A 24,010-nucleotide genomic window follows, 5' to 3' on the forward strand; every position below is an offset into this window, starting at 1 on the left:
TAGTGAGGATTTTCAGCTGTATGATGCAAGGGAGAGGAGAATCGGGTTTCCCAACTAATAAGCTAGAAAGAAACTGGTTCTGAATAGGTCACCATTTGGAACTTTGGGTACTTCTTTAAAGTAATGCAGGAAAAAAGTTGCAAGAACACTTGAGTATTTCAATGGTGCTCTCTTCAGCGACCCTACCTAATATGTCTATTAAGTACAAGCATGCAAATATAGGTCAATCCACAGGCACATAGGATCCGTGTTAAAAACAGTAAGAAAGCTGTGATGAGCGGCACCAACAATTTTGATGACCAACACTCAAAAATGTTGCTTTCTGAAATACTAAATCAAAATCCTGAAGCAAGTTCCTGCTAGTCTTCGTCACACTGCTAAACACTAAAGTAGGCATGTTTTTCCCCCCATTATTTTAGCTGAGCTCAAAGAATTTTTACAATATTTAGTAAGAAAAAAATTAAAGTATTTCCCCTTTTTAAATTTACACAGACGTTTAATTAGCTTTATTTACAGAGCGGTTTTTTTCAGTCTCCAATAGTGCCTAGACAGCATCATCAGGCAAGAGTGCCAGTTTTAAAAGAGAATCTATATAGAATCCTAGAAATAACAGATGGTGACGCTCCTCCAGAAGGGGCAAGCTGGACTATTGAAGCAGCTCTCTCTACATGGCTCAGTTACTCAGGAGTAATTCTGTTGCAGTCTCTACATCCCATGATTTTGAAGACAAGGCCACTATTACTGCATTCTGCAATGAGAAAACAAAAACAATAGTATTTTCAGTGTGTGAACCTGCAGCTCTGAGAAATGGACTGAAAACTTCACTGATTAATCAGAACACATTTGTTTATAGTTTTTTAAATCCTAACTAATCATGTATAGAAAAAAATGTTTCAAAAAAGGCAGGAGTAGCTCATAAAATCTACTAGTAACATAGCAGTTTAGAACTCAAATTCTTAAAAATAATAGCAAAACAGAGTATTAGATCTACAAAAGGTCATGGAAGTAGTAAGTCTACTTCAGTATACTAATGACTCCCTGTATTTATAAACATACACTTGTCATGCCCCTACTGAAAAAAAAATTAAGTTTATATATACTTACCCTATCAAAGCCCATAGCACAGAGGTTTTCTATTTTTTTGGTGTATTCTGGACTAGAAACTGGTGCTCCAGCATACACATGTGCCCAAAGTCGAGCTGTCTGTTTAAACATTTCTGGATTTTGTTTGTACTACACAGAAGAGAGAGGGGGGAGAAGGGGAAAGTTAGACCAACTCAGCAACACAACTGCAAAGCAAGATGGTATGGCAGATTCCAATCCACCATCCTTTCTACAGTATCTTCAACAATGTTCACACTGATCATACTACTATTTTTTAAATGAGATTTGGAGGTGAGGATTCCAGAGTAAACCTATGGAAGCATTTGATTTAATCTGTTGGCATTTAGGTTAAATTACATACTACAGGTATTTTAGGGGTAGACTCAGGTACTGCTCTCAGTTGAACCGATCAAAAGTCAAGTAGCTATATTTAGCACAGCTACTGAAAATTCATATTTCATGTGGCAGAGCACAAATTATCTCTAAGTTACCATCGTGTACATACTGCTTTCTACTCTAATGTATTTCATTAATAACTTAAAAATATGCCTGGTTTTACGCACTGCAGTTTTTCAGTCAGGGCTGCTGACATTTTACTACCAGGCTTTCTCCTGAGAACAAGGACATTGATGGTGTATGTCACAAAAGAAGGGCTGGAAAATGGGTGAGCAAGTGCAAAAAACTCAGAAGCTGCAATTCTTTTCATGCAAGCTATTTATAAGAAAAAAAAAAAATTCATGCAGGGTATATAAATATTATTTTGTACCAATCTCGTAGCTAACAAGTTTTGTAATAGAATGGACCTTATTATAGTTTTCAGCTTGCACTAATAACTCAAAAGCCAAGTAAGTGGGTCATCTGTCATAAACTGTACTCAGAAAACCAAGATAAGTTTCCTATTTTAGCAACATTTGTATGTAATATCAAGTTTAAGTTTTTTGCATTAAAAAACCCCTAGATTCTTCCCCTTAATCATTACACTTTTAAAACATAGGTATTCCCATCTTTAGATATATAATTAATTTTAGCACTAAATAATAAGACAAGATACTGGGAAATATATTATTCAAATATTTAATTGTCTGGAAGCTGTGGGTGCCCACCCAGAAATGTGCAAGGCCAGACTGGATGGGGCTTTGAGCCAGGTTGGTCTAGTGGGAGGTGTCCCTGCCCATGCAGGGTGGTTGGAATTAGATGATCTTAATGTCCCTTCCAACTCAGACCATTCTAGGATTCTATTATTTAGGTGTACTTTAGGGACAGAAACATTGTTGATCATTCTAAACATTTTTTTCACACATTAAAACAACAATTACATCTATAAAGCACTATAAAAGTGAATACTTTTTACTGCTACACATTTCATTTTACCTTTCCTACAGCAACTACTCTGTATCGTGTGCTTTGGATACCTCCCATTAATTCTGCTCCACATGAAGTACTTTGTATATTTACTATCTGATTATTAATAGCATCAAAGCAAACATGGAAGGCAATCTATTGTTGGAAATAACTGACTGTGTTATATAAATACAGTGGTCTGTAATAAATTTCTTTGGTTGTAATGACTAGAAAAGAGGAATGATCAAGTCAGCCATCAGTGGCATCCTGAAGTATTACATTCATCTGCTCTTAAAGAGATCTTCCCCTCCAAATTTTTTTTAATATTTATGAGAACACTGCCAAGCCTAGAAAGCTATTAGATGAACTGCAAAGGATTTGTCATAACTGCATAACTGCATTTTATTCACAACTAGCTGCCAGTGTTCTATAAATACAATTCCTTTACTTAGGTATCCATAAATAATCTAGCTTCTCACTGAATTGAGAAAAGCCTGAAGGCATCTTTTCCTGATGTCTCTGTATCAGGAATCTGAGGCAGTTAATGTTTCTGTGCCTAAAACAACAAACTAGTAACTAGTTGAAGTAGTTTTGACACCAGAGAGCTGTTGTCTGAAAATACTGCCATTATTCAAGCAGGAGTTCTCCCTGTGTTCTCCCTGGAATTCAGCTCAAGAGCTTGTAGGACACTGTCATTTAACTGGACAGCTTAGTAGTCCAACACATAGTTTAGTAAATTAACATAATGAAATTTGACTGTGAAGAATAACTTCATCCCATATGAATTTTTGCTTTGGAAAAAAAAAAAACACCTGCACAAAATAAGAGACACCCCACCACCAAATAAAATACATGAAGAAACTGGGTGTTTATCACATCTCTCAAAAAATGTTAGAATCACTTTCTTCTTACATACACATGTTTGTAACTCAAGGCCAAACCCCAGTATAGTTTTTAGACAGGTATTTGCATGGAACAGGAGAAACTGAATCCTCCCTTGCATCAGCCATGCCACAGTCCCATTGAACACATCCCCACAAAGACCTGAGAGGCAAGAAGGAGAAATGCTATTTAGACTCTAGGAAGTTTAATGAAGTTTTCTGCCTAAGCAAAAAGCCCTTTCCAGCTCAAGTGCTTCTTGGAACTGTTGTGATTCCCATACAAAATTCTGCCACAGGGGCCAGGATGGGAATCACTCTTCTTGTCCTTCATAAAAAGGAAACAGGTTTGTTGGTTTTTTTAATAAATAGAGTGTGACAGCAAGGGCATGTATCTGGCAAGAAAAACTGGTGCAGGGACAGGCCTGATGGCCTTGGTGGCCTTTGCAGCAATTCTCCCTGTGTAGAGCAATTCAGTCTGACAGAGATGTTTGGGGACATTTTTTCAGAGCAGCCTCACAGCACCGCAGGATCCCACAAAGCAAGCCTCCTGCACTCACTGCTGAGTACAACAGGAGCAAACAGCTCTCCCCCATCCAGCAGTGCAATGTGCTACCTCTGATCTCTATGTTTCCCTTCAAATCCTGACAGGTTTGATTAACTATTAATTTATCACCCTATACAGATTTCTAGAGGGAAGAAGTACACATTTTGTCAGCCCTACCCTGGAGGGTCCTCAATTACAGGAGATACAGATGAGATTGACACTGGTAGAACCTCCTACTTGCTTTGCTCTTTTGTTACTGAAATATACCCTTACTACCAGTCAATGGGGAAGCCAGGCCTTCTCTCTCCTCAGGGCAAAATGGATAACAGGCCCATACTTGGGACTTCATTGAAAAGTGTCAAATTACTGAGTTATGGAATGACTGTTCCTGTCTTTCATTTAGACTTTAAATAGAATCATGTCAGTCTTAGTTTGGCAAAAGATCCAATTGACATTTTATTGTTCCTACTTTTTTTAAGTTATTGCTACTGTTGAAAAGTATCAAACCTTGCTGATTATAGAATTCTACTGATAGAAATTCAACTAGTGGCTAAAATAGTTATCCCAAGTGCTTGCAATGGTAAAATGTGTATGATGTTTCATTCAGATAAATTGTTCCTCAGTATTAAATGAAACAGTAATTACTCTGAAGTCACTATTAATAAAATTTTTATATTTAAAAAATACAATGCTCAATAATACTAATATTTATCTGGAAGAGGAGCTACATACCAAGCCAAATCCGATTAACATCATAAAGATAAAACAAACACAACATTGTCTTTCTTATACTAGAAGCCTCTGCTTTTATAAAAGGCAAGTTATACTGCAATTCATTTTATTGTACTGTTACCTCCCGACATTACTGACAAGCTACATAAGGGACAAAATTAACGAAATAAACCTCCTGACATGGTAAAATAACTACTACTTACTCTGGAATCCAAAGAGTAAAAGGAGCACAAAACATTGTAGTAACTCACACTTACTGGAAGGCAATTTTCCAGTAAATTCTTTAAAATCTCCTCCAAGGTTTGGGACCTAATCCGAATTAGCAAAGCTTACAGAAGTGTTACAAATTCACAGCCAACTGAGTATCTTACCTGGTTTGCCACTACTGCATCTTGTGGATCATCTGGTTCTGCAGCTGCCAACAATGCTTGCAGTGATAACAACACTGTCCTTAGAGTCATTGCTGCTGCCCTAAAATTAAAAATTTGAAAATGACTTTACCAAATTCCATGCCTCCACTTGCCTTTACTGCTGTACTAGTATCCTAAGAGATAGAAGTGTACAGGTACAGACTGTAAGTCTAGAAATCTTAATTTTAAGCTGCTGCAGCTTATAGGTATTAGAATACCATTCAGTATAATTCTTTAAATAGGGTTTTAAATGTGGACTTTCTTATTAAGCTTATAGAAAGCACAGTCCTTGACCTATACATTTGACCATACCCATTTACCAGAATTAATTTAATCTGAACAAAGAAAAAAAATAAGGGGGGGGGGGCGGAAAGCAAATTTAAAGTTTTTGTCGTCCATCCTCGTACCAGTAACAGCACCTTGCCTAAGGTCTAGGTACTGAGCTGGTAGCCCATGTGTGCTCCCTCTGCTGGCACTCTTCACAGCAAAACAGCTGTACAGGAATACTGGCCTGTTTTAAATACTTGTAACAGATAAGGAATTTTCTATGCTAGTTATCTTTTCCATTGCATCAGTTTTAGAACATTTTCCAATCAATTTCAACAATTTACATAGTTAATTACTACTGTAATAATAAAAAGGTTTGGCTATTACAGAATGTGCAAATTAAAATAATAATCTCAGCTTCCTCTGTTTTCAACCTGACATGACTGCCGGAAGCAGGAAAACATTCTGTAGTCTCGGTGCTGTGAAGTCATTTGTTTGCCCCTGTGAAAGAACCCTGTCAAAGGTAGCATAGCATAGTGCTAGAGTCACAACTTCTAGGTAAATTCTCATCATTTATCTTGATCTCAAAAGTATTTTTGCAATAGAAGACTCCCAATAATTTAGTAAGGGAAAACCAAGTATGTTCATAAAGATCAATAAACACTCAGAAAAGTCAAAGTATGAAAATGCTACACACGGTAAATCTGAAAAGTTGTGATATTTAAAATACAGTTTAATTTTATTTTGATCATGTGAGCTGTGTCTGATCTACCATTTCATCTGTCACATACTGGAAACCAAGTAAGGACCCCACAGAACCATTCTGGCTGATTTGAGGTGTTAAGTAGACTGCTGATTGTTGAGACAAAGGCACAGACAGATGCTCAAGCCAAAACACGTACCTGTGGACTCTGCTTAAGTATTAGTAGAAAAGTAAGTGGGAAAATGCCACATTTTTTGATTTGAGGACATGGTTATGGCACATGAAACACCAGAGGAAAAATAAGAAACATAGGCACCCAATTTCTTACAGACAAACTGTTCAATTTCCAATCAACAGAAAATAGGGTTTTTTTCTTTTCAGAAGACTGCAGATAAATGCAGAGTCTGGGGAAGAGTTTAACCTGATGGTCCAGACATAAACAAAACAGTTTGCAAGTCTACCTCCAGTCTCAGATTTCAAAAACTGTATTTATTTTTCAGTACCAAGGCAGTGTACTGAGGCACTCTAGCAGACTATAACAACGAACAGAGAAGAGATGCTGGTAATACATCAGAGGTACATTTGTGACACCCAAATATTATATTCCTAGATGCTTACATTTACAGCACCCCTGCTGTGTCACTAATCATTCAAATATGACATTCTTCCCTAATTATTTCTAATTCTAGAGGATTTTTCCTAGAAACTTTTTTTTTTAACTTCCTAATCATCACTAGGCTTTCACAGTGCAGTGTTCTCTACATCAAAACCCAAGTGAGAAACATCCCAAGTGACAGAGATTTTAATTAGCACATATTGTCTCATTTCAAATGCCAATCAGTGTGAAGTCCCTCAAGCTGAACTCTGCAGACTTAAATCTTCAAAACACCCTCATGATTTTAGATCTGAATTCTGACAAATCACAAAACCTTCACAATATATATTTCTTTTGCAAACTTACTCCTTAATTACTAAACTTTTTTTTTTTTTTTTTCAGAATTTTAGCTTCTCTTCCAGTTAAATTCAAGTATTTCAGGTTTCAAGCTGAATGCTTCTTCCAAGCCAAAGAATGTTTCTTTAAATTACAAAGTAAGCTAGGGATTATCTAGTAAGATTGTATTTAATCAGACAAAGAACTTAGTTACTGAAACATATCCTCAGCTGTGTGATGAGAGCCTAGCTAACACAGCACACTCAAAATACAAAGCATCCTGCTTTTCCACATCTAAATCGCACACACAGAAACCTCACTGCAAAAACATGAAAATATTTTTGCTTTACACGTACCTATGCTGGTTTACTCCTATACTTTCCTGTTCTTTGTGATCTCCATTGGTTTACACTGTCTTTAAATTAATCTATTTAATGTACGCATTGATGACACAGTTCGCAGTGGTATCTGCTGGTATTAAATGAATGTCAATGCAACATGTCTACTATTCCAGGATCCGGTGTGACCCTGCTTGTGGATGAGTTTCTGGAAAGCTCCATGGTGGAGAAGCACCTGGGGGTGCTGGCTGACAGCCAACTTAACATGAGCCAGCAGTGTGCCCAGGTGGCCCAGAAGGCTAACAGCATCCTGGCCTGCACCAGGAATAGTGTGGCCAGCCAGAATAGAGGAGATCATGCCCCTGTACTCAGCACTGGTGAGGCTGCACCTTGAGTACTGTCTGCAGTCACTACAAGAAGGACATGGAGGTGCTGCAGTATGGCCAGAGGAGAGCAAACAAGCTGGTGAAAGGTCTGGAAAGTAAGTCCTATGAGGAGAAGCCGAGGGAACTGGGATGGTTTAGTTTGAAGAAGAGAAGGCTGAGGGGAGACCTCATTGCTCTCTACAACTACTTGAAAGCAGGTTGTAGGGAAGTGAGAGTTGGCCTCTTCTCTCAAATGAATGACAGGACAAGAGGAAACAGCCTGAAGCTGCACCATGGAGGGTTTAGACTGGATATTAGAAAGAATTTCTTTACTGAAAGAGTGGTTGGACAGTGGAACAGGCTGCCCAGGGAGGTGGTGGAATCACCATCCCTGGAAGTGTTTAAAAGAAATACAGATGTAGTGCTTAGTGACATGATTTAAGCACTTAACAGGTAGATTAGGTTACAGTAGGGGGATTTATGTTATGGCTAGACTTGATGATCTTCGAGGTCCTTTCCAAACAGGATGATTCTATGATTCTATCTAGTGTAGTTTTAAAGACAGACATATCTATCAACTCAAACTGATACTGCAGTTGCTTTCACCAAATAAAAGCTGTTCTGCACTTTCCCTTAGAGAAATACTTCTACTTCAGTGACATCTGAAAATTCCGCCATTGTTTAAAGTAGAGAAGACGGCACAAAAGGCATTGCAGCCACATTTACACTGCATCTTCTAGGAGTGCACACTACACCTTGAGGAGCAAGTAGCATTACCAAGAACCAAAGGTGCTATGGACACCTAGAACACAAGTTCTGTGCTTGCTCCAGATACCTCTGGCTTTCAGGACTGCTAGGCCCTTTCAGTCTCTACTCACCTATAATGTTTGCAGAGTTTTATATAAAGCCTATGGAACCAGATCTCCTGTTCTGACATTCCCATTTCAAAAAAAAATATTAAATACTTCATCCATTTGGATATGCAGATGCTATACACTCAAATAACCCAAACTCTAAAATAGTAAGTTTATAGACATGGCTAGTTTAGCTGTAGGTATAAAAAGGTTTTAAAATGTAGTTCATAACTTATTTTCAAGTCTCATGTCTCAAAACCGCATTCACATCTCATGCATAGTAAGACAAATTCTTAATCAGACACATTTAAATAAGAACTACCCTTAAATCATAAAGGAAAACCTGTTACTGTCCAGCTGCTGTTTATATTTTAAAAGGAAACTAAAGTTTGTGATTAATAGTAAAGAAAATCAGATGTATTTCATATAGCCATTGTATACTCCTGTAGCATTTTCTACCTTTAGGACACCAATTACCTTTCCTGATGAAAGAAAGTAAAAAAGCATTGTTATCTTCTATGTAGCTTAGCCTTAATTTTTCAGACATAAATTAAGATTCCCAGGAGAAACTGCAGGGACAGCTAAGAATAGATTATTTCCCAAGTACCTTAAAAAGCTCCTCTTCCTTTCCATCATCTTCTTTTAGAAGTATAAAGTGAATGGAGATGACTGTCCAGACTATATTTACAGACAGTAGTAAGGCAGGGCCTTTTCCTCATCAGCAAAGAGCAAAAACAATTTTCATCATTAGTTCTGGAGGAAAATATATGCTGATAGTGGCACAAAAAACCCCCTCAATATATACACCCCACACAACATCCCTACAAACTAGAGATGTACTGGGAAAAAAAAAAAAAAAAGTTGTATTTTCCTTAAAATGACCTTCCAGTGGAAAGATACATCTTCTGCATTTTCCAGTGCTCCTCAAGGTTTTATTTTTCCAGAACAGAATTCTGAAAAATAAAAATTTCCAGCTCTTCTTACATATGAAGTTTATTTCTAGGTGTGAATTTATGTGCAACTTTTCATGGAGTTCTAGCAATTCCCTTTAGTAGCACAAGCTAGCTGCCTGCTTGGGGTTTAGGTTTTTTCTCTCCTCCTCGCCCAAGGCAAGGTTCTGTATCACTCCTGACAGGTTTCTGTCTAATCTGTTCTTAAGTGGAACCTTACAAGTTTCTTGGAAAATCATCATACTTTATATTCTGCATCCTAAACTGGTTTCAAATTTTTCATTCTAGGTTGCTTTATCATTCTTGTTACTTTACTCTGGATTCTTCCTATGGTTCCCATCTTTCTTGGAATATAACACTCTAAACAGGTACACTACTCCAACAGAAGCCTGACCAGTCATAAATAAAAAGCAAGCATCTTATACCATGAGTTTTGCAGGTAAAACTTCCTGCATCCCAGCATCCTATTCGCTTTGCACATGACATTACATTGCCTTTGTCCCATGACATCACTGGCTCCTCTTTTCAAGTTCACAATAACTCTCGATTCCCATCACAAAATGCTGCTTAGCCACTATGCAAGCTTGCAAGTTTCACATCTACAAAATGGGAGAAAAGGCCAGTAACATCTAGCAGTGAGCAGCAGAGCTCACTACAAGGAAGCACTGTCCCTCCAAGAACTTCAAACTAAAAGCCTCCACTCTGGACATCCTAACCAAAAAAACAGCTTCCTATTGGCACTCCAATAGTTAAGGAGCAAAGGAAACCTGGAGTGAAGCAGAACAAAGAAAGCTGATACATCTTTTATTCACTTATACTTTTTTTTTTTTTTTTTTAAGTACTATCTTGGGGCATTTCCATTATAAAAAAAAAAAGAGCACCCCTAATCTGGGTGAATACAGCAGTAACATTTAAAGCATAGCAAGCCAGCTATGCCCAGCATGCCTGAGGTAAGGAATCTCTTACCTTTCGATCAGCTGAAAGAGTCCTAAGAGGATTATGAAACACTGCCAGTTTTTTCTTCTTCATTTTTAAACGCTAAATCTTTTTCCATTTAGGACGCTTTTACTTATGTTCTGTGCATTTGTCTCTGGAAACTGTCTAGTTACACTGAAACAGTTACCCAGCAGAACAACAGGAAGAGCTGCAGAAAGCAGTCTGCTGCTCTACCCTGCCAAACAAACACAGCTACTGGGAACTTCAAAAAAAATTTTTTTAATAATCTGCAATATTTATCTCATTTGTGAAATAAATAAGGTTGTTAATCCAAGAGAAAAGCTCTGGGAACTTGAAGCAAGAGCTTATAGAATCTGGAAGGAGGGAGGAAATGAATAAGGCCTTTGAGTGGAAGCCCGTTGTATAGTCACTATTTACAGGAGAAATACAAGACTGGGCATCCAAGAAGGAAAAAAAAAATAAAAAATAGAATAGCTTTGACATAGCACAGAAGGGGAAAGACAGTATGCTCGCTCAACATTTCCCTCAAACAACGTTAAGATTCTCCGTATTTTTCTCAAAGCTTTAAGAAGGCTCAGTGCTCCTCAAACACCCTGAAAAAAACCCAGCATTCTTGAAGCCCAAAATGATGACTACTACAAGCTGGCTGTTGCTTATGTATCTGTTAAAATTGTACTCTCTTTTATAATAATAATTCCTGCATCTCAACTAAAACTCAGGTGTCAGTCCTCCGGTACAGCCACTATGAAAAAAATATTCTTATTATTAGTTTTTATTTTGAATGTCAAAACCACAACAGCCAGGAGCTTTTTGTAGCCCTACACACATTCACAACACACTCATTCAATAATCACTGCTCAAGGGATTTATGCAGAACAGCTTTCAAGTAATTTAGTTCTCAGGTTTCAATGAACAGTATTAGATACATTTTCTATTTAAGAATAAAATTTTGAGACAGAATACTAGCCTGGAAGATAAATATAGGCCACAGTAAGTGAAACCACTTTAAAAGTTTTAGCAGATGAATATAAAAACTATTCCTTCTACAAAAATCACATCCCTGTTTTAATTCTACCAGCAAATAGTAGCTGTTTTGCAAACAAACTGGCCTAACAGGTATTTACAAATATAAACATGATGAAAATCCACAGATGCAAATAATTACAGCATCAAGCATATATTGTGGAGAAAGAATTGTGTTAAACTCATTAAAAATAAAGACAATACTTTGCAAAACTATAAAACCTCTTGTCAATATGCAGAACATCTCAACCATGCTCATTAGAACAGAAAATCATTATAAAAGGATGGATGAGTAGAGACTTTTTAAAAAAACTGATTAAAATATTGGTATTTGTATTCACTACGTATAAATTAGTATTATATAATTGTATTAACCCTTCAATAAGTCCTACAAAGTCCCACAGGCCCAAATTCAGTCCTTCAGCCACCACTGACCTCACTGAAAAAACACAGATATGCACTGGAATTTGTGACTTACATTTAAACACAGCAACAAGAGGAGCATTATTCAGTTAAGAGAGGTGTTGGTGTTGTATGTTTACTTTTTTTGTTTACTTTCTAATGAAGCTGTAATTTTATTCAAATCATTGTTCAAGCCCTCATATGCAGAAAACATGGTGATGTGTGCATTTCTCAGCTTAAATAGCTAAAACAGCATATACTGAAGAACAAGAAACAACTTATTTAAAACGTATTACCCATTCATATGTCTTAAGAAGTTTTAAGAAGCTACTCAGAATAAAAAAAAAAAGTCTATCACAATACTGAAATCTTTCAGACAAGAAAGCACAAGGTAGCCACGAGTTTCCTCTTCTCCAAAAGACCAGAGGCTTTGACATGCACTTCAAGAATGCTCGAGAAACTTCATTTACTGTTCCATGATTAAAAAACAAAACTTAGAAAGGGCACCAGTAGAAATGAGACGATCACTACATTAAGAATCATCTGACACTGGTTTCTAGTATATAGGAAGCCTCCCTACCCCTGCCACCACAAAGTTCTGTGAAAACTTTTCCTTGGTGCTTCTAAACGAAGACAAGTGACTCAAAGGAGGAGTTTAACAGGCTACAACTGGCATAATATTGGTGCTCCCTGTGCCAGCTAATTTAAATACACAGCAAATTCTTGTTCTAATACTCCTATTTTGTATACATCTTGGTGAAGGAAGATGTCTTTTTTTTTTTTGGTCAGCAATGGTTTGCATAATTTTCCCTCTCTGTGAAAGATAAATAAACTGCATGTGTCATTTGTAAGACCTCAACTGCTCTGGAGTTTCTCTTTCAAACCCAACTGATGTTTACTTGTCCAACAGCAGTCTTGATGAAGTTGTTGAATTTACAAGCATTTGAAACGTTTATGGAATTACCTGTGAGGGAACTACAGACCTATTATTTTGGGGCAGACATGGAGGAAAATAACAAAAGATTAATTCCATTCATGTTAGATATCATGTCTACTATACAATTGGTGCATACAATCTTCAAACAACATGAAATGTATCACTTGGGAAAAAGAATTAACAATAAGTTCAGCTGCTGCAGTCTGCACACTTACAGGTCTATTTCACAGATTTTAAGCTATTAAGACTTTCTCAGTAAAATTAAGTAATCAAAAGTCAGCAACTAAAAGGCAAAAGGTTTAAAGAACTGCAAATCGTAAATATTACCAGTGATAATTGTGCGACAGAATCAGCATGGCCAGTCTCTTCTTTTCCGTTTCCTATTGCTGACCTGTTACCTTTTATACTCCCAGACTCAATTCATATATTGTTTTACTTCTATCAGAACTAATTTTGATTTGGAAGTACAAGTCAAGAATCAGCATGAAGGTAAGCACTTGTTTTTTCTCTGCTTACACTTCAGGTGGCTGAAAGGAAAGCATTCAGGAAGCAATAGGTAGCTCTTGTTAATGGAAAATTAAAACAAACAAACAAACAAAAAAACAAAACACTCCTACAAAAACACCCAAAACATCAACAACAAAAGGTTCACACTAACCCTAGAGTAAAAAAAAATTTAAAAGCTCTCTGCATATAATAATTTAGTACTTTCCAAAATTGCCACCTAATAATTTCATTTGTGTCCTTTCAACTCAAAATACAATACTGAAATATTGTAAGCTTTAAGGACATCTCAAATTATAAATGCAAAGTGAAAAGCAACATGAGCTGTTGCCTCCTATTCAGGACACTGGTATATTTGATTCTGCACATTTAAATCCATGCGGAAGCTTACCATTGATCTTTCAGAATATCCAAACAAATGGCCCCAGTGACTGAGCTAATATTAGGATGCCATATTTTGGTAATAAACCGCACCTGGAAGACAATACAATTTTTAAAAACAAAAATGGTTATTAAGTGCAGTATACTAAGTAAGCATTTTACATATACCATTTCTAATAACATTATGAAGAAATAATAATTTAGGAAATATCAAGCTAAAAAAGATAACTCAGACATGTGATCCCACTTCTTTCAAGAGGCTTCATTTTTACAAGGTCATTTGCAAGACAGACAGCCTTGTTACTCAAAAACAGACTACTGTCTATTTGAGGACACCACACCCATCCCTAAGTGTTTCTGAAATACTGTCATATAAGTACATTCCTGCATCACATAAATTCATTAATTTAAGAAACGTCCTATAGCAGTACCAGATTTTCAACATAAGCAGATAGTCAAATACAGATGTCCAACATCATAAATGCTAGCAAGTCCACTTTTAATAAAGTTAAGTAAGTCCCTGGAGGCTTAATGTAGGCATTCCAATTCCATCTCCCTGTTCAGCTAAATTGTTGGCAGTTACAGAAGTATTATAAAAATTTCCTTTGTGCATGCTATTACTTCTACAACCATCCGGTCTCATTGCTCATATGCAGAAAGCTCTTCAGCAAACCAAATCCTAACTGGATTACATTTACTTTTCTTCATTGTTGAAAGGATCTAATCCCAGCACTCATTCATTGATCATGCCTTTATTTTTCTACTAAAATAAAGAGTATTCATGCTCACAGAGCATGAACAAAATCAGTTTGTTTTTGTTTTGTTTTAAAGACACAGAAGAAGCTAAAACCAGCATTTTCTTTTACAAATCTCAGAACCCAAAGCCGGGTTTCAACTTTCTTTTTTCAACCCAAAGCTTTCAACTTTTGGCCCCAGTGTGCAAGCTAATCAGTGCAAGGAACACGTTTGTCAGGCACTACAGCCAAAGATTGTACATATAGGGCTATAATAAAATCAGTGCAATCATGGGTGTATAAATAGGCAAGACTGTAGCAGTTCTGCTTTCCAGGACAGCAAATAAGAGATCATGTCAGCTAAGCCATTTATTAACCAACCCAGCTCTCTAAATCACTTTGAAAATGTAAAAAGCCACATCAATTCCAGGTAATTTTTCACAGTGAATTAAGGCTAACAGTGGCTGTCACAGCACATACTGAACAAGATAAAGAAATCTTTCAGATGAAAGGCAGGGCTAGAAACAAGCAAGGCCTCCAGTTCAAGACTACTAACTCTAGAATAAGTAGTACTATGCTACAGCGCACTGAGCTTCTAACAACTGTCTATAAGCTTTGGGAAGGGAAACCACCAAGCCGTAAAGCAGCAATTAAACCATGGTCCAAAGACTCATCTTTCCATGTCTATGACCTGTTGCTTCAGCTCTCCTTATTTTAGCTTCTGCCAGAACACATGCTGATGAAAGAAGCAAAACCAACAGACATTTCATCAAGACTTTGTGTCTTTCACTCCAGCCTCAAGGAAGTCATTCAAAGAACAAAAGCCAAGGAGCTGTGAGCTACTGGCACCTCTCCCTTCCTCCTCCTCCTCAGTTCTTTCCTAGTATAGGGCGAAAATGATCAGGATCTAGGACCCATTCTTAGTTCAAAGGTGTCTTTCCGACAAACAGAAAACCAATCAAGAAAGTGAGTCAGACAACTCAGGAATCTGCTAATTCATGAGAAGCCACTGAAGAATGGACTAAAACAGGGCACCGGAATACACAGCTGCAGCTGCATGTGGCTAGGAAAAACACTATTCAGACTGATCCAGTTATGAGGGAAGCAGAGTCGCAAATGTCAATGATACTGAGGGGGAAGGAACATAGCCATACTCTCCACATAAAGTAAAACTATCTAAAAACTGCACTTATCTTGCTAAAAAGAAATTACATGAGGGTCAATAATAAGGCACAAGCTCCTCCCCAGAATTTGCCAGTTTGTATTTTAAGGAATAGTCAGAGTATACTTCTGATTAATACAACCATCCATCCTGCATTATTTCAGCCTAAAGGTGATAGCTCCAATGGTTGTCCAGAGGAGAACAAAAAAAATATTAAGTTGGTACTAGGAAGAGCCTGCACATGCACACAAATATGTAAGAATACTCAAAACCAATTTGTAGCCAAATTATTTTATCCAAAAAAGTGTTTACAGTACCTTAGGTGGATTAAACGGATATGTTTCTGGAATTTTTATCTCTAGTTGATACCTTCCACCTGCAAAAGAACAAGTTAAAACTAAAACATTATCCAAGCTTAGTCTTTCATTGAATAAAGCTTACACTTCTGAATGGACAGTATTTCTAATGAACTGTATTTCATTTTACATGTTCTGGATCTCAAGGACGCTCAACTAAGTCATTTAAGAAAAGCTCCCATGCCTTGGAAAAAAAATAACAAAAGAGAGGTTCCAATGTAATTTCTGCTATGTTCTACATTACTGTCTGAAGTAGTTACTTCTATGCCAACTCTGCAAACACTCTGACATACTGGTAGTATTAATACAACTGCAGGATTACAGCACGCAATAGAGGGTACTACAAGCTTGACAGACTGAACTACCTTCTACTGCCCGTTTCTAACTATTTCTCATTTTTCTCTCCCTGTTAAAAGTATCACTACTTATGTCTAATTCAGTTACATTTTTGTTAACATTCAGTTTTACTATCGATACTTCAATTTTCTGGAGTAAAGTTATCTGAAACTATCTCTGCCTGCCCACTGCAGATCATTTGCCAGCAGTTTAATGGCAAAACCAGAGTATAACAAAACATATATACCAATACAGACTTTTATTATTATTATTTGAAACTGAAAGAATTTCCCCTCCATTGCAGTATTTGTATTCAGCCTGAAGCTCTTATTTCAAAAAGAAACCTTCTCCCACCCTCGACATACTTTGGTACAATTTATTAACTTCCTTGAATTAAAGTTGAAGTACCTGCAGTCTATTTCCTTGGGGATTTCAAGAGTGTTTTGCTCTGTTGTACAAAACCAGAACTCAAGTAGTTTCAACACAAAAAACACGGAGGAAAAGAACCCGAAAAACATATTCTGAACAGTTATGGCCTATGGCATCTTTTTATCTCTGCCAAAATGCACGTTAGCAGCTACTAATACTTGTAAAATGTAATTCAGTCAAATAAACCACACCTGAAACTGATTAATATCAGTTTGATATTTTACACTACTTTCTACAGCTGGCTTTTCTCACCTAATACTACAGTAATTTGAGAAGCTTCAACAGAAAATACAACATCAAGGCAGTTAAATCCCAAATAATTATTACAGTTAATGTCTGAAGTTGAGAGTTAAAAATAGAGGCTTAACCTGAACCAATCTAGATATTAATTTCCTTAATACCACATTTAAAATGTAAGTAGTGACATACTAACTTTTGCACAACAGTATTTCTGTGACTTTTTTTAAAAGAAGTATACACATGTATGGCATTTTCGTATTTATTTAATGCTTGAGACCAAATTAAACAGTAATGGCAGAATATTTCTTCTGTCTCCTACCACAGCATGTCTCACAACAGAGTTAGAGCAAGTTTTAAGTATTTGCCTTGAAGATATACCCAATTATAAATTTTGCAATTACTGTGGCTCATGTGCAAACTTGGCTTGAAATTAATACCATGGTAACACAGACTTAAAAACAAACAAACACCAAAATCAAACCAGCCTATCTATTGAAAAGCTCTTGAACCAAGTAAAACCCAGCAGCAGTTAATACAGACTTTCAAAGGTTCTCTCTCCAAACATACATGTTTTAACGTGGGATGCAACATGTTTCAATTGAAGCTGTGTCTTGGAGTATTCTGATAATTGATCAATATGAGTTGACACTTCTGACAGAAAAATAAAAGCTGTGAAAATTGTCAACAATATAGTTCTTCCTCCTAGTCACACTTAAACCAATGTCCTAGTTATCACCTATAAAATAATTTTGCAGCTGCAGTTTGTTTTCAGATTCCTCAATAACTGTGGTCAACTATAAAGACTACTGTTCTTTTGCTTTACAACAGCCCTAGAATTCCCTCCTCTATCACAGAATTGTCTGAGCTGAACTACTGCATTAATTAGCTTTTCTTCCTAAAGCACTTCTTGCTGTGCCACTGTTCAGACTGTAGATGACAGGAGATCAGTCAGTAATTATGCAACATGCATTAGTCATAAAACATAAACTACAAACACTGGCAAACCCTTCATAAATACATTGTGGAATAAATACACAAAACTATTTTACAGAAACATTAATGTTCCAAAGTAAATTACTCCAGTGTCAGGAAATGCCAAAACTTAGGCTGCCAGTAACTTCTTGGTGCATATACCTTCTAGATTAAAGTAGGCATACGATCACATTACTCTTCCATGAGATCCCTGCCATAATCAGAATACATAATAGTTCTCATCCACTACAAGGGCTATTTACTATATCCTCATCATTAAATGTACTTATATGTAAGTATGCATGCATTCCACATCCACAAATTCTACACTAAACACACACTGATGCTTTTCATTAGCAGGATATGCTGAATATGTGAATACACAGTGCTCAGCTTTAGAAATTTTGATCTAGTTGAATTATAAAGGTCCATACAGAACCCAGTTCTGCAGATAGGCATTAAAATCTTTTTTTACCCTCTTCATGAACTGCTATACAGTTTTTAACTTCTGTGACACATGAATACATCTTTCATTTCAAATAATGCTCAATACATTCTCCAAAAAAGGTCCATTTTATAAGCTGAGGTAAAGCTGGCCTGGAGGAAAAAAAAAAAAATAAAAAATAGCAAGCCATGACAAACCAACTCACCCAAGCAGGATTAGCTTTGTTGGAGTGAAAAAAAAAAAAAACCACCACCAAAACCACTCAAAACAACACCCTCCTTGCATTATTCAGACCAACTATATTTGCAAAAGAACTATTACACTAAACAGAATTATCCATTTCTAAACAGGTCACCAGCACGACTGTGTATTTTAAGTCCACGGCACAGCTCTTCTTTTTAATTGGGGCACATGTTCTAACCAGAAGAAATTACCTTTTTTCCAGACAACTAAACACTAGTGGCTGATGAGATGAAGACACAGAGACATGGGAGAAGAGAGGGAGGAACTCTGGGACTTCTGGAGGGGAGCATCTTTGCCCTTACAGACGCTTTTGCTTTTCTAGTTTCTCCCTTCTGCACTCATTTACTGCCTCCGCAGCTTCTACCCCAGGTGGATAATCTCCAATGTCAACCTCTGTTAGGTTGTTTTCTCATCCTTTATCTGCTCTGGGCCCCAGCAGGGGGAGGTCAGGGGCAGGGGGACTTTGAGGAGACTCTCCATGCTCTCAAGTCCAATGGTATTGCACCAGCAGACCCTAGTCTGGAGACGCAATCACAAGGAATGTCCTCCTTAGTGCAGGATGCAACAACCAGATCTTTAGCAGCAGCCACCAACACTCAAACCTACAAAATAACTTTCAGATATATTTCCCATCTGATGAGAATTTGTTTTTCAAAATAATGACAAACTCCATGTGCCTCATCTCCAGACAATACTCAAGCAACTAGAGCAACTGAAAACTTGGAAAAATTTCCAACAAAACCATTTATTTGCCTGTAATGTTCCTCAAGACATCATTGTTTACTTCAAGTTCAAATCAAAGTAGATACTTGACATGGAAAAATCTGAATAAAGTACCATATAAAAGTAACCACAGTTGTTTTTTTTTAAATTAAGAATTTAAAAAAATATCCTCTTACCATCAAGGAACTTCAGCAGAAGATGAGTCTGATAGCTACATATGTACTAGTCACAAACAGAAAATTTACAAGTACTGGCCCTATTGAGTAATTTGGTATCTCCACCAAAGTATGCTGCATTAGCTTCTGTTAAAGCTTCTATATGTAGTAAGTTAGTTATCTTGTCTTCTCCAGTCTGAAGAGATGCATGATTAGTGATACCAGTTTTAATAAACAAGAAAGTCAATAAGGTGTAAATGAAGACATTAAATTCTACTATAGAGTCCCCCATTCCAATATAAATTAAGTATTGGGACCTATAGTTGCCAGAGATTAATCCCAAATTTAAGTTACAATGTCTTCTCTCCTTGAAACAAAAATGCAACGTTTTTGAATGACCATCACATTAGATCATAAAAGTACATGTACAGTTACATTAGATTGTGAAGCTCCTGCTGCTGACTGGCTAAGGAGCTTAATCAGTAAAGACTGCAAAGAAAGAACTAAGTGTCATTTATACCAATTATACTGCACAGCTTACACCAGTAAATTAACCTTTCATATGGGATAGTCTGTACTACTGTAGAAAATACCTGTTTTCAAGCAATACTAGAATTTGAACTAAAATATTTTTCAAGCTTAAAATTTTTATTTTTAAAAAATAAGGCTATTTTAAAACACATAGCTTTATATTTTTGTGCTGTAAATTAATTTTACAAAGCATCTCAAGACACATGATTTCAAGTGTACAATGATTGCATACACAAAAACATTACTTGCCTTCATATGGTGTGTCCGGAGGTCCTGCTATTTCTCCTCTTAATTCTGTAAAATTCTCATCTACAAGATCTACTTTAATTTGATTTTTGCTCGTCTTAAAAATAAAGAGAGAAACAAAGAGTCATAAGTAAGCATTTGACATACAGATTTCCCACAAAAAGTGGTATTCTAAATTTTTAGAATGGTATTTTAAAATATAGAAATAAAAATTTAAAAATATAACAGCCTATCTTCCAGCTGGAATTTTAGTTCATTAAATATACACCATTTGTGAAGCACTCAAAATTTCAATATTATTTATACCATCACTAAAATAAGCAAAGCAACCCAGCAATACAACAGCTGAAGTTCTGTTATTGAGTTGATCACGTTTTAAAACAATCTTGATCTTTTAGATCGGTTATTATTTCTATGTATCTTACATTATAAAACTAAATTGACTGATTTACACATTTGGTTTTTTCTCCTTTTAGAGCAATTTAACTAATAACAGACATGACTGTTACTTTCACTGGAATACAGAAAGACTTCCCCAAATGAAAGTGCTCACTATTTTTAAGCAGAATAGTGCAGTCTTGTTTAAGATCATGCTTATCTTTAATATTTAGGCACAAGATACAATTTATTTATACACTTGAATTTCATTGTCACCTTCTCAGCATTTTCACACCCCACATCAACTTGACTACAAAATATATTTTGATAATGCAAAAAACATGTTTTCCAGAAACTGATTCTGTGAAGTGTTTAGTCAGAGCTACTCATTCCATTGAATTTGCTTTCCAATTCCAGAGAGCAGTGTTTGTGAAATTCATACAAATCCTTCAGCCAGTAGCTTTTTTGAGGGATGGAAAGCAGAATCTCCTTTTGAAAAGATATACCATGAAGATTTTAGAGGTAAGTAATTACAGGTTTGTTCATTCTACTACATCTGTATACCACGCTCACTGATTGCAATACAGATTTCCTGAATCCCATGTAATTTTTTTAAGAACTCCTACCATCTTGCCAGATCCTTTAACATGGTTCCAACTAGTCCTATGCTAAAAAACCCTATGCAGTCATGCTTCTCTTCTCCCTCAGAGTAAACCTGCTTGCTGACAGCTATTAGAGAAGAGTTAGGTCAGATAAAGCTGATGATTGCCATAAATCAGTTCTTGGATCTACCAATGATGTGGATGGTTAAGAACACAAACTTCACTGAACAACAATTCAATTACTTCTATTTCCTTCCTGCAAATGTCCCACAGATTCATTCCCCTACCGCCACAAAGCATGCTCTTTTGACCAGAAATGCTCACAGATATAAAGAAAAAAAGAAAACCAAAACACTAAGTCAAGGTTTCACCATGTAAAAGACTGTAATTTCACTAAATTAATCCAGTGGTGATTTGTGAACTCTTTACATCAAGAGTTATGCACATTTGTCTTTAAAAGTTGGGTAAAAATTCTTCAACCCACACAACTGAGGCAGTACCTGTAACTGCATAGCTGAGGCCAAGAACTTCACTTGAGAAAACAAAGACTCAAACCATGCTACAAATTAAGAATGCACAGTGTACCTCAAAAAATCAAATGCCAGTTAAATACCATATGTAATGGTTCTGCTTTACTAAATTATATATCTGTAAACTACCTTTTTGTTTTAAGCTCAGATCAGATCTTGCGTTGTCTTTCATGATCTTAGCTAAGACACGAGAGAAAGGAAGTTACTTACAGAACTTATGAAATTGTTTTAAAACTTGTTTTATATTTATTATTTTTCCTGCTAGTGTTCACATAAGTCACCTGAACAGAGAGCAACCGAACCAGTTATCTTGCAAAGCTTTGTTTCCATAATACAGAGCAGCAGGACAGACTGTCCCAACGAGGCAGCTCCACCCTAAAGCCAGACCCTGTAATAAACCCTCTGAATCCAAACTCAGTCATAGGCAGCACATTCCTCTCGCAAGCTTTCTAACACTTCTTTTACGTTTTTTGCTCTCACTATTCCAACTGGCAGCTCATTCCATAACATCAAAAACATTACAAGCTTTAAACTACAATTTAGATAGCTATAATCTATTGATGTCCACCCATGACAGCACTGTTTCCCAGCTTCAGCAAGCTTCTTTGAACCTCTAGTATTTATTCCCTTTGCAAAATACAAGGTATTTATACCAATTTTCCTTTGCAGCCTTAATTTTGCTCAAAACAAGCTGAAATTTTACACTCACCATACTTTTTTTTTTTTTAATTTTTCCACTCTCTATCACCAGCTTTACATAAAGGGATCTTAGACAAAGGCTCAGAAAGTGCCACAGACACTCTGTTGCACTCACTGAAAATACATCACAACCAGCATAACCTAAGATCAAATTTGCCTTCTTCCATGGCAGCATGACACAAGGCTCAGATCAAGTGACAGAGTCCCAGCAAGGTCTCCTACTGCAGGTTTTGACCTCTTCAGTGACTGCACTGTGCTTTCTCAAAGGTACTGCCCCCTGTGAGTTACCTCTCAGTTTATAAAGCAGCAGATTGATGTAAATAACCAATACACTACCTGCTTGGGTGATGAAGTCATTCTACGGTCTATTCAGGTTCTCCTGCTCTCCCTCTGTCAACTAGTAAGCTGCCAACTTTACCTGGTAAGCTCTAAGTTGACAGCAGGAGTTCTTGTTCTTTGCAAGTAAACCTGTAACTTTCCATCTTGAGGACTCAAGCAATAGCAAAAGGGATGAATTTCAATGATTAACCCATGCTGCAGCTTACCTAAATTTCTGCTTAGCCTTTTAGTTTTCTTCAGTGCCCTGCACACTGTTGTAGCAGCAGGAATATTCACCTCCATATTCAATTTCAAGTAGTACCACACACTAGCTTTTCTCACAACAAATCCTTCCTGACTGGGTACATTTGATTAAAAACAAACAAGAGCTTTCTGCTAAGCTCAGTTTCTTCCAACAGTGGGTGATTCCCTGGTTCCCCTATTTGAGATAACAGCTTTTGTTACTACAGCTGTAGCTCTCTCCAGAGCCTTATTTCTTTTGTGTAGAATCTTGAGGAAAAATATTACACTGTACCAGTGTATGGATTAACTTGGTTTCAGGTTCCTGTTGAAATTCTACCATGGCCTCGATTTACACAGCTGAAGAACCTTTTCCATGCTATTCCAATAGACTTTTCAAGGTGCAATTCAGCTTGATCATGCCAATTCTTGCTTTTTTCTTCATACCTGAAGCAGTAACTAATATTTAACTGTACTAAAGTGATTACTCATCCAATTAAATCTGGAGTATATTCCCACAATATTTCTTTTTAATGAAGATCACATAGGATAAAATTACTTAATTTTAGCAGCTCTAACAGAATAAATCCTTGGCCTCCACCATAATAATCTCAGTTGTCTCTAAAGTGTTACCAACAGTAGAGTTCTCCAAAATAATGCCTCTGACACCAATGATCTTAGCACAGAATTTGTGAATCAACTTGTGATCTCACAACACAAGCTGATTTTTCAGAAGTAGCTCTTCTACCAAGACCTCATTACACTTCCATACCAAGCCTAAAATAGCATCACCTCCTGTTGATTCAGGAACAATTTGGTGGCTAAATCACTGGGCTAGCAAGTCCTGAAATATGAACCGTCCATCACTAGCAGAATTTACTTCCACAATCTAAAGGAGTTCAATTCAGTAACAATACAATTCCCACTAGCACTTCTTGCCAACATGAAAACACTCCACTGATGCCAAAAACCTTTTGTAGGAATCTACCAATGCGACACTACACCTGAAAATTATTTTGATGAAGACTGACACTAAAAAAAAAAAAA

At 36.6% G+C, this 24,010-nt stretch overlaps 1 protein-coding gene across 4 annotated transcripts in view; it reads right to left on the reverse strand.

Moving 5' to 3' along the window:
• Positions 1-475: 475 nt before the first annotated feature.
• The window catches only part of UBE2K (ubiquitin conjugating enzyme E2 K), a 35,862-nt gene continuing 12,327 nt past the window's right edge, over positions 476-24,010 (reverse strand). For 2 of the 4 annotated variants that reach the window (XM_051619860.1, XM_051619862.1), the window contains 6 exons: positions 20,200-20,293; positions 15,838-15,896; positions 13,635-13,717; positions 4,974-5,073; positions 1,105-1,233; positions 476-748 (listed from right to left, as the gene is read on the reverse strand). In XM_051619860.1, coding sequence (XP_051475820.1) covers positions 674-748; positions 1,105-1,233; positions 4,974-5,073; positions 13,635-13,717; positions 15,838-15,896; positions 20,200-20,293 — 540 coding nt within the window. In that variant the 3' untranslated portion in view covers positions 476-673. The remainder of the gene's footprint in view (positions 749-1,104; positions 1,234-4,973; positions 5,074-13,634; positions 13,718-15,837; positions 15,897-20,199; positions 20,294-24,010) is intronic. The other 2 variants (XM_051619859.1, XM_051619861.1) reach the window with 2 other exon arrangements.

Source organism: Apus apus, chromosome 4, assembly GCF_020740795.1.
Source record: "Apus apus isolate bApuApu2 chromosome 4, bApuApu2.pri.cur, whole genome shotgun sequence".
Classification (NCBI taxonomy): Eukaryota; Metazoa; Chordata; class Aves; order Apodiformes; family Apodidae; genus Apus; species Apus apus.